This window comes from Pelobates fuscus, chromosome 2, assembly GCF_036172605.1.
Source record: "Pelobates fuscus isolate aPelFus1 chromosome 2, aPelFus1.pri, whole genome shotgun sequence".
NCBI classification, from domain to species: domain Eukaryota; kingdom Metazoa; phylum Chordata; class Amphibia; order Anura; family Pelobatidae; genus Pelobates; species Pelobates fuscus.
The window spans coordinates 212,247,414-212,263,821 of NC_086318.1; the positions used below are offsets into that span (position 1 = coordinate 212,247,414).

Below are 16,408 nucleotides of genomic sequence, written 5' to 3' on the forward strand. Positions count from 1 at the left end.
AAAAGTAACTTGAAATACCATCTCTTGTTTCTACCGACAATATATAAAAATATAAATAGAAACACTTTTGAAAATGGAAGTCATCTATATTTTTTGTGCTGGTTTCCTGATCACGTACTTAAGTGAGATTAAAGCTTCTAGTAATAATTTTAGTGGTTAAGTACCTAATAAAGATTACTGTGTCATTTTGATCAGTTAACATTACAATATTCCTTCACATAACATTTAAAAAAAGGCAATATCTCAGGAACTAATCATTGCATGACAAAAACACAAACTATGCCTTGGGGATGCTTATGAATCTGACCCGGTAAACATTTATGAAAGGTGAGTTTTAAAATACATTTTATTTGCTTGAACAAAGCAGTAGAACACACGGATACTTTTTGGTAAGAATTCATTTATATAAAATTTAAAGCACACATATTTATTTTGTCCTTTCTAGCACATAGAATAGACAGTTGGCTCCTAACTCTTCATATTCAGGATTTTTTTTAGAGAGATGAGGCATGGCAGTAGTTTTTTTTGTGTGTTTTTTTTGTTTTGTTTTTAATTAAACATTGGATTAAATCAATTTTTACTACAATATTGTTAACTAAAAATTAACTTAAATTAAAAATTATAAAAAAATATTGAGTCAAGGCTTTAAACTATATTAAATAAAAAAATTTATTAATATTTATAATATTAATAATATTTATAATTATATTAATATTTATATTGATATTAATATTAATATTTTTTTATTTTATAATGCAATCATGGGATTTCTGAACCATTTAATCCTTCTCTATGCTTAATATATGTCTAAGTATTTTACTGATTTTTTTAAAAAAAATATTTGTTGTAAACTCTTGCACTTTGTAGCTAATTTTTTAAATCAGTTAATATAATTTCATGCTTTGATTACGTCAGATTTAACTGATGTATGATGAATACACTGAAAATCAATATGATATGATTGCTTTTGCAATAAAACACTGAATTCATCATGGCAATAAAATAAAACTAAACAATAATGTCTAGCTTTCAAGTATAAGCTAATTACTTCAGTAGGAGCAGGGCTGAATTAACATAGGGGCTATTACCCCTGGAATAGGCTCATTGATAAATACATACATATATATTTATAATTTGTGTTTTTTACTACTTTTCGTATGATCTTGCTTTGTGCATATCAAATTAAGTATGGGGGCTTAGGAAAGATGCATGGAACAAAACCAGTGTGGCCTGGCTGACCATAAATTAATTAAGGTAAAGCTGATTTTACACACTGTGCAAATGCCCTTGCTGCTTTGGTCTCTGTAATAATTTGGCATGTCCTCCTAATTCTAAACTCACTACATCTATATTTTCTTCTTCCCAGGCTGCATACCAGGAGTTTATGTCTGTTAGTAAGAAGGGGAGGAGAGAAGTAGACAAGGGAACTGTCCTCAGTAAGCATAGGCCAAGCACATCATTAGGCACATTTGCACCAAGTTTACCGTACTAAAACAGTGCTGCATGGTGTGGATACATGCCAGGTTACCTGCCAATCACACAGGCCTGTAAATTATGCACCCTTAACTTACAGGCCTGTGTTATTGGCAGACAGCCTGGCATGCATCCACACCAGGCTAGCCTTCCAATTCTTTGGGCAAACCTGCCCCCTTTGCCAATGTCATTATTCACATCACTGGTCCACTTTCTTCTACCCCACCCAGCGAAAGCCCACTTCATAGGACTCCAATGTTGGGAGGCATGGGTTTGGTGATGAAAGCAGGAGATTACCAGAGGGTATGCATATTTTTATAAATGAGTCCTGAGTTTCCCTCCGGCATCGCCTCCACCAAATACATGACACTTGGGAGGTATAACTGTTTTAGTGTTTTCTGTCAATAATATTCTGTAATTACACCCAACATAAATGTCAGCACAAAGCTAAATGGACTCTTAATCCAAACCTGCATAGGAGGCTAGATAAGTAAACTATAAATAGGATGACTACTAGAGGAGTCTGCTAGATGGGACACTAAATTAGTAAGTTCAAACATATTGGGCTCAGTCAGGTAGTCCTTATTTATTGTATTTTTGTAGTGGCTATATTCCAGCTATTTTCAGTACAGACTCACTGAATAGCAAAGAGAAAACCACATTAATATATGCACCCTCGTCACCTCCTTGCAAGTAGACATGCTTACAAGATGGTAATTAAAGTGCAATAAAGGTTATACTTCCTGTTATAGTGCCCTGAAGTTTTAAAATTTAGGGTTTGTATTCCTAACTCTGTAGTATTTCTGCAATACCACAAGTGTGGTCTTTACAAATAAAGTTTTAGATACTCTGAATACATTGATTATATTACAGTCATAGAACGTGTTGGGGTAGGATATAGGGCGAGTTACAGGGTGCAGTTTGGGAGTGATTTAAGTCAGTATAATTCGAGGGGCCCAAAACATAACCTTTGGGCCAAATCCCCTGGTCTTGATGCTAGCTAGCAACACCCCTGATCATAACACTAGAGGAAATAGTAACTAGAATAAAAGGAAGCTCATTGCGTTACTCAATAAAGTGCAAATTATTGGGAATTCAAATTAATTAAGCCAAAATATTTAAACTGAAATATTATCGTAATCAAAACTCTTTCAGTCGTACCATTTTGTCCTAATATTTGATATTGATTTTAAATGCACTTTGAATTCCTGACAATCCTCCAAATGTTTTTAACAATGTACAAACATAAAAACCAAAAGCAGGCTTTCTTGATTAATACAATGAATACATTGAACTTGTGGAAACGTGTGGATAGCTGTCCTAAATATGCTGCGTACAACTCAATAGCCAGGCAGGGCTAAAAATCTACTACATTATTTCATTATATAGCACATGGTATTATGAGACAAAACTATATACTTATACGTATGCTTAGCAGCAACAAAATGTGATTCAGGACTACTTGTTGTATATAAATCCTCTTAATTTATTTAACAAAAATGCACTCATCATGCAACATTCAAACAGACAAATGTATTTTCACGTATAAATTGGTACTAAACAAGCTGCAACACCAAGCATCAAATAATGATAGTAATTTGCAAATTTGACCTTCAAATTGGAAAAAATCATCTGGACCATTATTTCAGACTCAAGGAATGTAGCAGTGTATAAAACTATAATTAAGAATAAATAATATACTTTCTTTATGCTGGCTTTAGATAATATCTGACATATATTAGCTGTTTTTCAGCACTTCTACTGGGTTTTATGCCATAAAAACACATTTGAACAAGCTTTAAGTTGAACTCTGTCCACGTAGTGTTAAGTATCCAATGGTCTATAGAGTTGTTTTTGGGTTACCTGAAAAAGTCGCCAATTAATATTGCTTGGAGATGCTTTAAAATACATTCCAGTTGATAAAATGTTTATTGGCTCCTGATAAGCTTTTCATTGGTTCACATTTTTTTTGTAACTGCTGTTACAGGCTTATCGGGAGCTGATAAATATTGCTTCAAATAATAACTAATATATTAAAAATATACAAATTTAAAAAAATCGAGATTATGCTTAGTGGTAAAAAATATCTGATTTGGCAACTCAATGCCATTTATTCTAGACATAATGTTAAGGCATATGCCACCACTCGCATTTATAAGGCATATGTCCCCCTGTATTAATGCTCCTTTGTAGTTTATTTTGTTTATTCCAAAGCACATTTATTGGAGGATTTTTTTTGAGCAGCTTACCATATGTTTTACTGCTAGAATATCAGATAGCATCCAGTCAAAATTTGAAAAAAAAATATTGGCCGAACCCAATCACAAAAATGTCAATAGGTTTTGTCAAAAGAATGAAATGAGGTCTGAGCTAGCTTTGTTTCTATTTAGTAGGTTGTCTTTCAACTAAGCCTCTCATTGCCAATAAAAGATGAATGGATTTGCACAGGTAAATCTGAAACATAATTCCTAAAACATCCACACAACGGCAGAAGGACTAGACCAGGGATAGGCAACCTTCTGCACTGGAGATGTTTTGGACTCAGGGCCGGCCTTAGGGGTGTGCGAGCTGTGTGGCAGCACAGGGCGCTACGGCAACAGTGGAGCCAGGCAGGAGACACAGCTCGCACTCAGTCACTCACAGGCCGGCCAGAGTCATGTGTCTGCACTTGACGTGCAAATTATGAGTAGAGCAGCTGCCGGTGTTCTAGGAGAGAGAAGAGGTCAGGAGCACAGAGGAGGAGCGTGCTCTGCCTTCACAGTCATTCACAAGGATCCGCACAGTGAGTGTAAGGGAGGAGGTCAGTGCTTTGAAATCAAAGTCGGTAGACTGGGACACTGTCAGGAGGGTCCAGGGAGCAGCAAGCCTCAACGTGAGTCTGCTTATTCTTCTTGTTTACTATTGCTTGTTTTTATTATTATTTTATTAAATAGATTGTTCTTTTTTTTGAAGGGTGGCAGGTGTTTTTGTGTGTGGGGAGTTTGCAGAAGTTGGAGTAGAGGTTTTCTAGCTGGGATTTTGCGGAAGGGGTTTTGTAGAAGGGGGAGGGGTTTTGTTTAAGGAGAAGCAGAAGTTTTATAGAAGGGGATATGGTTTTGGTGTAGGGGAGGGGTTTAGTAAAAAAGGTCGATAGGGCTTTTGGTATAGGGAAGGGGTTTTGTAGAAGAGGGGGCAGGCATTTCTGATGAAGTGGCAGGGGAAAGGATTTTGTTGGAGGGGCAGGGGTTTTGTGGAGGGGACATGGGTTTTGTTGAAGGGGGAGCAGGGGGTTTGTAGAGGGACCAGGGGTTTAGAATAAGTGGGTCAGGGGTTTAGTATAAGGGGTGCAGGGGTTTTGTAAAAGGGGAGCTGGGGTTTGTGTAGAATGAGTGCATGGCTTTTGTAGAAGGTGGCAGTGGTTTTTGTGGAGGGGAATGATTTTTAGTAAAGGGCGGGCATGTGTTTTGTTAAAGGGGGAGAAGGAACTTTGCAGAAGGGGCAGGGGTTTTGTTAAAGGGGGAGCAGGGGTTTTGTAGAAAGGGGGCAGGGGTTTTGTGGAAGGGTTTTGTAGTAGGCAGAACAGGGTTATTGTGGAAGGGGCAGGGGTTTTGCTGAAGGGGCCGCCACGAGATGGGCTCGCACAGGGCGCCTGATCACCTAGGGCCGGCCCTGTTTGGAGTACACCTCCCATGATGTTTTGCCAGCATTATGGCTGTAAGAGCATTGTGGAGATGTAGTCCACAGCATCTGGAGTGCCGAAGGTTGCCTACCCCTAGACCATTGTTGCAAGAGAGTACTCCAGTTTTTGTTAAACTCCAAAACAGTTTGAAAGACTCCCATAGCTTCATAGAACCATGAGTATACAATGAGAGTATGTTGATACGTTCATTGTCATTTAGAGAGAAACAAGGGGCAATGTTTAAAGTGTAAGTGTAAGTGTAAGACTTTTCATTTGTTCACCTTAAAGGGACACTCCACTGCCTAAATACATTTTAAAAATAAAAGTTTAGCAGATATACAAATAAAAACTTGCATGCATTTAGTAATGCATTTTTTTAAATTGGGTGTATGTCTAAAAACAGCTTGGAAAAACTGTAGTACTCTTGTATGCTGGCTTTATGTGACTGTTCAATCACAAACTTTCCAATGCAGTTCAATGAGAAGTCTTTGCAAGGCAGATTCTCAATGCAAGTAAGCTAACAAAACCAGGAAGTATCAGGACCTATTGTCTGCTTAAAAAGCCAGATGGATGAAACCAGGTAAATTTTATTGAAATCTGCACTTTTTCAAAAAATAAAAAAAGAGCACAAACTCTTCACACATGAAGCTTTTCAGGGGCTTTAGCGGTCCTGGGTGTCACTTTAATCCTCAATGATAAATATGTCTCTCTCTGGTACCATATTATTATATTTATTATTATTTATTTATTATTATTATTATTATTATTATCATTATTATTATTTATAAAGTACCAGCATATGTACAGTGCTGCACAACAGCTTAACTAACAAGCAAGTAGTTGTAAAAAGTCAAGTTGGATATATAGAAACAGAAGGTGGTGAGAATCGTAGCACAAATATCAAGAGAAGTCACTTATAATTACACAAAATATAAGCGTAAAATGCATTTCATGCATAGTAACAGTTGAATGCAAGATGAGTTTACAATAAAATTAGATCTATGAATATTAAAATAATGGTTAGTCAAGTGTGGGGAGTGGAGAAAGCAAGGACATGATGAAATGCTTGACTGGTATGTTTTCTTAAAGAAGTGTATTTTCAGTAGACATGTAGATTCAGATTCGGACAAATTAGACTGAATCCGAATATCAGTCAATAAATTACAGAATGACCGAATGGGCCTCCGACCTGATTTCGGTAGCTGCCATTCATTAATTTTGATAATCAGCTGCCACTCTACTAAGTGCACACTTATTCATATTCATTCTTCCCCACTTTCAATCTGGCAGTCTTTGTGCTTGCACTAGGTTAATATGACAATGTTGATATTACACCATTTCAATCATCACACTGTCGAAAAAAAGATAACCTATAGTATGTGTGTAGTATGTTATTACCACTAGGTGTATTGTCCTCTTTAGGGCTTTCTCATAACTGCCACATACTAAATTAATTTTTTACTTACAGGGAATAATGGTCATCTGTAATTTAGAAATTAACCAACATTTTTTTTTTATCGAATTTCAGTTCGCCCAATTGCTAAATTAAAAAAATTACTAATTTCTAAATCCGAAATTCAAAAATGATCTAGAAAAACTGAAAATATAGTTATTTTATTGCACATCTCTAGTTTTTAGATATTTGTTTTAAAGGAATGGAGAGAGGGGAATAGTCTAATTGAATAGAGAAGGGAGTTCCATAGGAAGAATGCAATCATAGAAAAGATTTATACGTGAGAGTCAGAAATGCAGATTGAGTAGATGACAGGAGTCTTTTCAAGAGAAGTGGAGCAAAGATGGAACACATTTCTGTATTAGAATTAATAAATAGACCGTGGCAGATGTGTGAACCAACTTCTAAGTAAGCACTACAATTTAAAAGTACACCCTAGATGTATAGGTAGCCTGTGTAAAGACTGACAGAGGGTGAGATGGTCTTGGCAGCAGCATTCTTTATGGTTTGTACATGGGGAATCTAGCAGTGAGTAAGACCAAATTAGGAATGGTTGAAGTAGTCAAGAAATTATAACATGGGTGAGCATTTTTGATGCATCTGAGTTAGTATTGAAAATAACAACATGGCAATGAGCCTGTAGAAGAACTGATAGTAGCACCATAGACCTAGATGGAAAAACACATTGAGACAGTAGTAAAGTTCTAGTGAAGAGGCATGACATGGGAGAAAGGGAAAATTGGAGATTGGTGGAGCATTATTACAGGTCAAGATGGCAGAGGTTCCTGTGAGGGTACAGTTAGGTAGATGATATTTTGCTATCATAGATATCAGTAAAAATAATGGTGATGGTCAGTAAATATAAATGGGTTTTAGAACAGTTATTAGAGAAGGCGAGATTAGATATGTCAGTAGATTAATTAGGTCATTGAGTAAGGTGAAATAGTAAGCCATACAAAGGAGTTGTGGACCATCAGTGGTATTATATTGATGCCTATATTAAAGTCTCCAAGAATGGGTGAAAGGGTAATGAGAGCAAGAGTGTGAAAAGACATAAGGGGGCTTGGATAAATAAATGTTCAAGGAATAGGAAAGGTTTACTTGGGCACTTTGGCTTGTGGGGCAAGGTAGGTAGGGAAATTAGAAATATGCATGTATGTGAGATTATTATAGAATGCGCATTCAATTAAAGGAGCAGTCCACTGAGATAAAAAAACTAATAATAATTTAGTAGATGTATCCTTTTGAAAACATGCATGCACTTATTTCTGGATTATTATTATTATTTTTTTGGGGGGTTGGGGGTGTGGGGAGGGGTATATCTAAAACAAAATTGAATATATTTACAATAGGTGTGGAATACGTGGCGCTATATAATAAATGTGAACAGTAAATTCTAGCTGCTGTATACATTCTATGGGTTCTCCTCAAAACCCACCATACAAAGATAACCATCAAGAAACAGAAAAGACTTCAGGTCTAATGGTTGTTGCCACCCCTTAGGTCTTCTGTCTTTAAGAGTGCAGCGCTGTATATTATGTGAGAGCACAGTAAATTACCTGTGATTCATTTGCGTCCCACAAATAACCAGACAAAAACCGGAAGTGACGCGCTGAGCGCAAAGCACTATGGATCTTGTAGTGCCGAAAAACCGGAAGTGACGCATTGGCTTTTTAGCCGCGTCACGTGACACAAAGGACCCTGCTGATTGGAGGAAGGCATTTTGGGCAGGATTTTGGGTGCTTAAAACACAGAATACCAAGAGGACACCCACAAGCTGACTGAGGAAGCCGTTTTTACCGGCAAAACGTGTTTTGGCTTTTAAAGTGGACTCATCATTTTTTTCCCAAACCACTAATACTTGCAATATTTTGTTCTTATTTATTTTTTATTTTCTAGAAATACTTTTATATTGATTTTATATACTCTGTAATAAATTCCCTTATTTTATACAATCCACTGTATCCAGCACAAGTGATTCCAGGGAAGGGGCAGTGTCACCCCACAAATTGACACTAGGTCTATATACTTAGAGCCAGTTACCAAAAGGCTCTAAACAAGGTGAGCACTTTAACCTATTTTTAAGTGTATGGAAATATTACAAAGGATGCTACACTTAGTTTGAAAATTCTGTGTCTTCTATATACGCTGTGGAGAGGAAAACACACACTTTACCTTGGAGAGAGGGGTCGTATGATCTACCCTTAAAGACACAGACGTGTGGAAGTTTAGAGCTTAATTTACTTGAAAAGGCTCTATAAAATGTGAGTGTAGATATATCTGTTACTCACTTAATTCTTCACTATAGTATTTAACATACTGCACAATTATCTGTATATATTTCTGTTTTCTTTTGTATGTACATTACATTGGATAATATAAAGGATAATTGTCTTTGAATCACAGGTAATTTACTGTGCTCTCACATAATATACAGCGCTGCACTCCTAAAGACAGAAGACCAAAGAGGTGGCAACACCCATTAGACCTGAAGTCTTTTCTGTTTCTTGGTGATTATCTTTATATCTAAAACAACTTGAACAAGCTGCAGACCCTGGCTGCATCCTTTGCAAGCCCTCCCCTTTTGCCCCAGCACAAACTTGAAACCCAGGCATTTATATGCCACTTAGTATTGTCCCTTTAAGAGTAAAATTGCATATTAATAGAGATGATGGCTGGTCAAGCAAACTGTGTCTAGCTTTTATACATTTCTACAGGTGCATTATATTCAATAATCTATAAATGCTGGTACTCAATATTAGGCTAACCTGGTTTCTTATATTACATTGCACGTTGTACCTTTGTCTTTTGCATTTCCTACCTTTTTTGTTTCCATTTATTTGAATATTCAAAATAATAAATAATACACTGAAACACAATCATCCAAATAGCAATTATATAGACTTCTTGCTGAATGCATTCTACAAGTGTGTATCATTTTAATGTTGAGTAATACTTGAGAAGATCTTTTTACAGTAAATATATTATTACATGCAATCATTATGTACAATTGAAAGCCCACCATGTGAATCATTCTGTTTTTGCTTACTGTGGGAGGAATGGCAGGCAGAGGAGCAGGAGTGACCTTTGGTGAAGCAGTTGTGGAGGCTTTATCGTCACGGCCAGTTTCAGGTAGGATCAGTGATTGTGTAGCATTTCTGTCCCTGTCACCATCTTCCTCAGTAATTCTCTCTGGCAACAGGGTGGGGCAATGCCCAATTTCAGCATTCTCAAATGATACAGGCTGAGAAAAGTCTATTGGTCTGGGAAAAATAGTAAAAAAAAATATATTTAATTGCATTTCTTTTGTTTTTCTAAAGTGAAAAAGTTATGTAAAAATAAATATTTTACTACTGCTAAAATCTAAATTTGTTTAGGTATCCATGACATAACTAACCTTCCTGAAACAAGAGACGCTTGCGGTCATACACCTTTATAAAAAGTCAGGATAGATGCACTCAAGTTATCTGAGAATTACTTTTTATATTGTATGTGTATAAATTATATATAAACAAAACAGTGCACACCAATGAATAAATAAATACAATACTAAACAATAAATTTCTCAAGGCACAACCGTTGAACACCTTAAATTGAACACAATCTCTTTTTTTGTTTAAGTCCAATGTGTCTTGGTTTAGTCAATAATAAGGCAACTATGGCAATTCTAATTGCGGGACATGGTTATAATTATCATAATCATGAACATCAACTACTTCATCAATATTTATTTCAAACAGGGAATAAATGTGTCTTACACAGCGTTGATAAGGAGATTCCAAATGCACCCCTCAAATGGTGGAATATTCTTGAACAAAGTTGCTTGCTTATCAGCTGGTATTCCTCCCACAAAAAGCTTGGTTACATTAATGGACTGACTTGCCGGTAATCTCAGTGTCTGGATTTTGTCCTCATCGACTTGCACAGTAAATGCGCTAAAAGAAGAAATATAAAAAAAATAAAAAAATCTTATTGTATGAATCCTGCAGTTGAGCACTTAAATGATATATATATATATATATATATATATATATATATATATATATATATGTATTGTGTTTATAACAGATATACTCCTAAAACCAGCCAACATTGTGGGAGCACAACACAACACGCCTACACTGAAAAATACTCCTTTGGGTATTTGTCAAATAAATGTCCATCTCAGAGGCCGAGATTCCCGAAAGGATGCAGCAGACACTTGTAGTATTTGTTTTGGGATGTTTACAATACCATTTAAACCAGTCTCCACATGCAGTTATATTGATTCTTCTGCCACAACACAGTAAAAAAAGACATGTCGTACTAAACCTTTACTAAAGCATATTCAACCTTTTGTTACAATTTGCATTTGTTCAGTAAATATATCACCGAAGAAAAGGCAAATACTCTTCATAGTGTTCTGACATTAAGTGATATTTTTAGCATGTTTTCTCAGGAATCTGATCCTTCTCCATTGTCCTGTTCTTGGTTGAATTAGTAATAGGTGCTTGTTAATTACATTATACTAACACATGTTCACTACTACTGTTTTAATTATCTCAGTATTAGTGAACATAGAATATATTTTTGTTAAAATAAATTACCAAGAACCCCTTGTATAAATGGTATAGAGGTAGTTTTGGTCCTGCAAAATAATCGTTGCAGTTTGTCTAAAACTGCAATGATTTACGTTGCAGGACCAAGTGGGGCAGGAACATTGCACCCAGACCCCATTAAAGGGAAACTATAGTGCCAGGAAAACAAACTCTATTTACTGACACTATAGCTTCCCCCTTTGTCAAGGCCCCCTCCCGCAGCGCCTCCCGCTGCGTTCGCATTATCATCTCCCCGTAGGAAAGAATTATTCAGTGCTTTCCTATGATGATTCCGGCAATGCTAGAGGTTCTCATGCATAGCGTGAGGACGTCCATGGTCATTTAGACAACCAAAAGTCATCTAAGAACCGGGAAGTCCCTCTAATGGCTGTCTGGTAGACAGCCACTAGAGGAGGACTTAACACTGCAAGGTAAATATTGCAGTTTATAAACTGCAATAATTACCTGCTCAGGGTTAAGGGTGATGGGAGTTGGCACCCAGACCACGTTAATGGGCTGAAGTGGTCTGGATACCTACAGTGTCCCTTTAATGAGCTGAAGTGGTTTGGATGACTATAGTGTCCCTTTAAGAAATAAACTAATAATTTATTGTATTGATTATTTATATATTTTATTGCTTTCTATTTTTTTAGAATGGTTTCCCAGTTATTCAGTGCTTCCATCATCCTCAAGCACCATGACAGCAACACACTGACTACATTACCTAGCATCTCCATCAGAAAAGAGTCCTATATTCCTCTGCAAACTATGAGACATACTTGGAATATCACAACAACTACAGAACATGCAGTGGCGGATCCAGGGGGGGGGGGGCAACGGGGCAATTGCCCCCCCCGAGATTCTCCCCTGCCGGCTAATGCAGGGCTGACATTGCCCAAGTGCCAGCCCTGCATTGTGCCTGCAGACCGGGGAGGGAGATCAGTGATCTCCCTCCCCGGTCTGCAGGCACATTACTGACAGCCGACCGGCAGGGGAGGGAGAGAGGACCCGGGAGCTGTTACCAGCAGCTCCTCCGGGTCCTCCTCTCGCGAGATTTGGAGCGTTGCTGCGGTTACCACGGCAACGCTCCAAATCTCGCGAGAGTGAACTCTAGCCCTGGAGCGCGGGCTAGAGTTCACTCCTACCACTGGGACCACCAGGGAATCCCCACTGGGACCACCAGGGAAAGAAAGATGTCCCCCCTCCTCCCAGTAAAGGTAAGAAGGGAGGGGGGACATAAATTATATATTAATTTTAATTAAATGTTAAAAAAAAAAACACACACACATTAAAAAAAAAAAAGCCCCCCCCCTATCCTTCTTCTACACACACATTGCCCCTGCCCCCCATACACACACACACACACATACACACATTGCCCCTGCCCCCCATACACACACACACACATACACACATTGCCCCTGCCCCCATACACACACACATACACACATTGCCCCTGCCCCCCATACACACACACACACATTGCCCCTGCCCCCCATACACACACACACACACATTGCCCCTGCCCCCCATACACACACACACACATTGCCCCTGCCCCCCATACACACACACACATTGCCCCTGCCCCCATACACACACACATTGCCCCTGCCCCCCACATACACACATTACCCCTGCCCCCCATACACACACACACATTGCCCCTGCCCCCATACACACACACATTGCCCCTGCCCCCCATACACACACACATTGCACCTGCCCCCCATACACACACACATTGCCCCTGCCCCCGATATACACACACATTGCCCCTGCCCCCCATACACACACATTGCCCCTGCCCCCATACACACACATTGCCCCTGCCCCCCATACACACACACACACGTTGCCCCTGCCCCCCATATACACACACATTGCCCCTGCCCCCCATATACACACGCATTGCCCCTGCCCCCATATACACTCACATTGCCCCTGCCCCCCATATACACACACATTGCCCCTGCCCCCCATACACACACATTGCCCCTGCCCCCATACACACACATTGCCCCTGCCCCCCATATACACTCACATTGCCCCTGCCCCCCATACACACACATTGCCCCTGCCCCCCATACACACACATACACACACATTGTCCCTGCCCCCCATACACACACACACACACATTGCCCCTGCCCCCATACACACACACACACACATTGCCTCTGCCCCCCATACACACACACACACACACACATTGCCCCTGCCCCCATACACACACACACATTGCCCCTGCCCCCATACACACACACACATTGCCCCTGCCCCCCATATACACACACATTGCCCCTGCCCCCCATACACACACATTGCCCCTGCCCCCCATAAACACATTGCCCCCACATACACACACTGCCCCCCATAAACACACTGCCCCCACACACATACATTGCCACACACACACACTGTAACTGTCACACACACATACTGACCCACACACACACTGCACCCCTGACATATACTGCCGCCCTCACGTACACACTGCAACCTTCACACACACACTGCTAATACACTGCCCCCCTCACACACACACACACACACACACACACTGCACCCCTCACACATTGCACCACTCACACATACCACTGCTCCTCTGCCCTACTACAGCCCCATTCCCCAGAGGACCTCAGGTAAGTTGTCAAACAGTTCTTAAACAGTTTGACTACTTACTCTGGGAGGGGGTCTTGGCATTATTGGCACTATAACCACTAAACTGAGCTGTAGTGGTTATTGTGTCTGGATTATTTATTTAAATAATCTACAAGTGCCCCTCCCGAGATCAGGCTCTGGATCCGCCACTGAGAACATGCAGTTGCTTGCAGGGACAGCCTTCATGAGTGTTCTCTAGGTTTCTTCTATTACTCACTTCTCTATATGCTAATTATTTGCTGAGAACTGATTTTACAGTTCAAGCTAGACCCCATAAATAGATTGTTAAATAGATTGTAGATAAAATCTATACATATATTTGCCAGACCAAAATGTATATTATTTTGATGTTCCTTCATGAACTATGTGAAGCCATGGTGTTCACTTTCAATTTACTTGTGTATATTTTGGTTTGAAGATAAAATAGTAAAGAAATTGAGAAAAAAAAAAAAGAATTGAATGAAATTAAAAGAATGAAAAAATGACATGATTTTAAAATGACCAATGGTTTGTTGATTTTTTATGTTCCAATACATAACCTCCAATGTTTTATTGAACACATGATTTCTACTCTATCTGTTATAGTTTGCAAGTGTAATTTAAAAGAAATAGATTCAACCTTTCTGATTAAAAATTACATTTAAATATTTAGAAAATAAAATGGATAATACAACCAATAATTACAAATCTGAAGTGCCACTTAAACACTATTTCTGATTGGATTGCCATTTCTTTTGCAAAGCTGTTTCCTCTGAAATTGAAAAAGCAATCAACACAATTGAAAACTCCAGCTGTAACTTTGGAAAACAAACTCACTGGACTGTAAAATATGAAAAACAAGCATTAAGAAGCAAGTAATAAAATACAAAAAAAACTATGGATTCAATACGTCATATTCAATATACTTATTACTTTGTAATGTCTTCATGTTCAAGGTTGCGCTATGTTTGTGTTTTAAGTGCGTTCTGGAGTTCTGTATGTTATGCATTGATCTCTCCACATCTTCTAATCCTGTGCGCTCGTGCCTCAGTTTACTAATCCTTGCTTCTGTTGTGTCTAGCTGAGATTGCTCCCTTCTACATTTACATACATTTACATTTGTGACAATATCCCCAAGCAGATGTTAATACAAACTACAATGATTTTTGGCTTTCTAATGTATCGCTTTCCAAAACGAAAAAATCCTTACATATTTCATGACTAAGGTAATTTAAGCATTTTTCTCAAGGTTATTAAGTAAAAACATATTTTGCCTAGATGGACACAATTCAATGAAAATGCCTGAATTCTGAACAGATTGTCAATTATCATATTTACTAAAGCCAAATCTGGTTAAAAATCAGTCATCTTAAACCATTATGGATGTTAGGATGTTCCATGTCATCCTTCTGGAGTGGGCTTTAACAATGTTAGGATGGCATGGAATATCCTGCACCTTTAGGACACTGTTACATCCGATTGGAGATACCCTGATTTCAAACTGATACCTGAGGTTCCCTTCTGTCAGCTGGGAACATATTTATTCAGTTGCCTCAGATTAAAAGATGAGCTGTATGCAGCAGTCAAATTGAGCACTGCATACAGCCCTTCAAATCCATTTAAATCACCATCACACTGTCACCACTGTCTGGCCCAAGTCTGAGGGGTGCCCCTTGCATGACCCAGGACCAGTTGTCTGAAACAGAGAATAAACAGAGGACATACTCTTAATACATGGAGCACTTCAGCAAGCTCACGTAATAAATTAATTAATTTACACTCTCCATCTGCTGGCTGCAGTGCTCAAAAATGAACAGGTCTTCATTTTTCAAACCTTTTATATGCTCCTGCCAGCTTTAAGAGCCTTCATTACATTGTCTGTTTTACTTCCAGAGACTTATTCTCCATGACTTACTCCTACAATGCTATGCCACAAGAACATATTTTTAGGTTGAACTTTACAAACCTGACAAGTCCTACTGCTGTAAAAACTCCCCTTTTATCCTGCTACATCAACCTAGTACTGCAACCACCACATATGCCTTTGTAAGGTTTTTGAGGAGTAACAGGGTCAAAGTAGATTAAGCCTATTCTAGAACTACTACTTACCGTTTCAAAGATTTATGTATTGGTCCCACATCAACTCTGGGTAGGAAGCATAATGGTCCCTAAATGCAAATTACCCCCCAGGAACATAATAATGTGCCCTACACTATGGGCTGAGACTTCAAATTGCTATGGCAGGTTTTTACAGAGACTGGGTGCTGGAAAAGTGCTAGACTGGGCATTGCTGGACTGCCTCATGTCCACAAGAGTTTGGTATTTACCAGGAACTGTGTGTATATAGGGTCCCATTGGCACCTATGCCTGCTACTTAATAATAGTCAACACATAGTTGTGTCATATTACACACAGGAATTAGATATCTGAGAAGGTTTGGGGTGACTATGTCTTGCTGCAATCAGTTACAGCTGAAGCCATAGGGACCTTACAGAGCCAATGTATGTTTACCCAACATATCAGGTTCAGTTAAGAGTTTCAGTCTAGGATAGTAGAGACTGACTATTTATAACCCATGTTAAACCAGCCTAGTCTCGATGTTTG

General features: G+C 38.7%; 1 protein-coding gene across 10 annotated transcripts in view; it reads right to left on the reverse strand.

Annotated features, from left to right (window-relative positions):
• Nucleotides 1–16,408, reverse strand: part of LAMA2 (laminin subunit alpha 2) — a 767,184-nt gene that overhangs the window by 19,430 nt on the left and 731,346 nt on the right. For all 10 annotated transcript variants that reach the window (XM_063443147.1, XM_063443149.1, XM_063443146.1 and 7 more), the window contains 2 exons: nt 10,343–10,519; nt 9,634–9,847 (listed from right to left, as the gene is read on the reverse strand). In XM_063443147.1, coding sequence (XP_063299217.1) covers nt 9,634–9,847; nt 10,343–10,519 — 391 coding nt within the window. The remainder of the gene's footprint in view (nt 1–9,633; nt 9,848–10,342; nt 10,520–16,408) is intronic.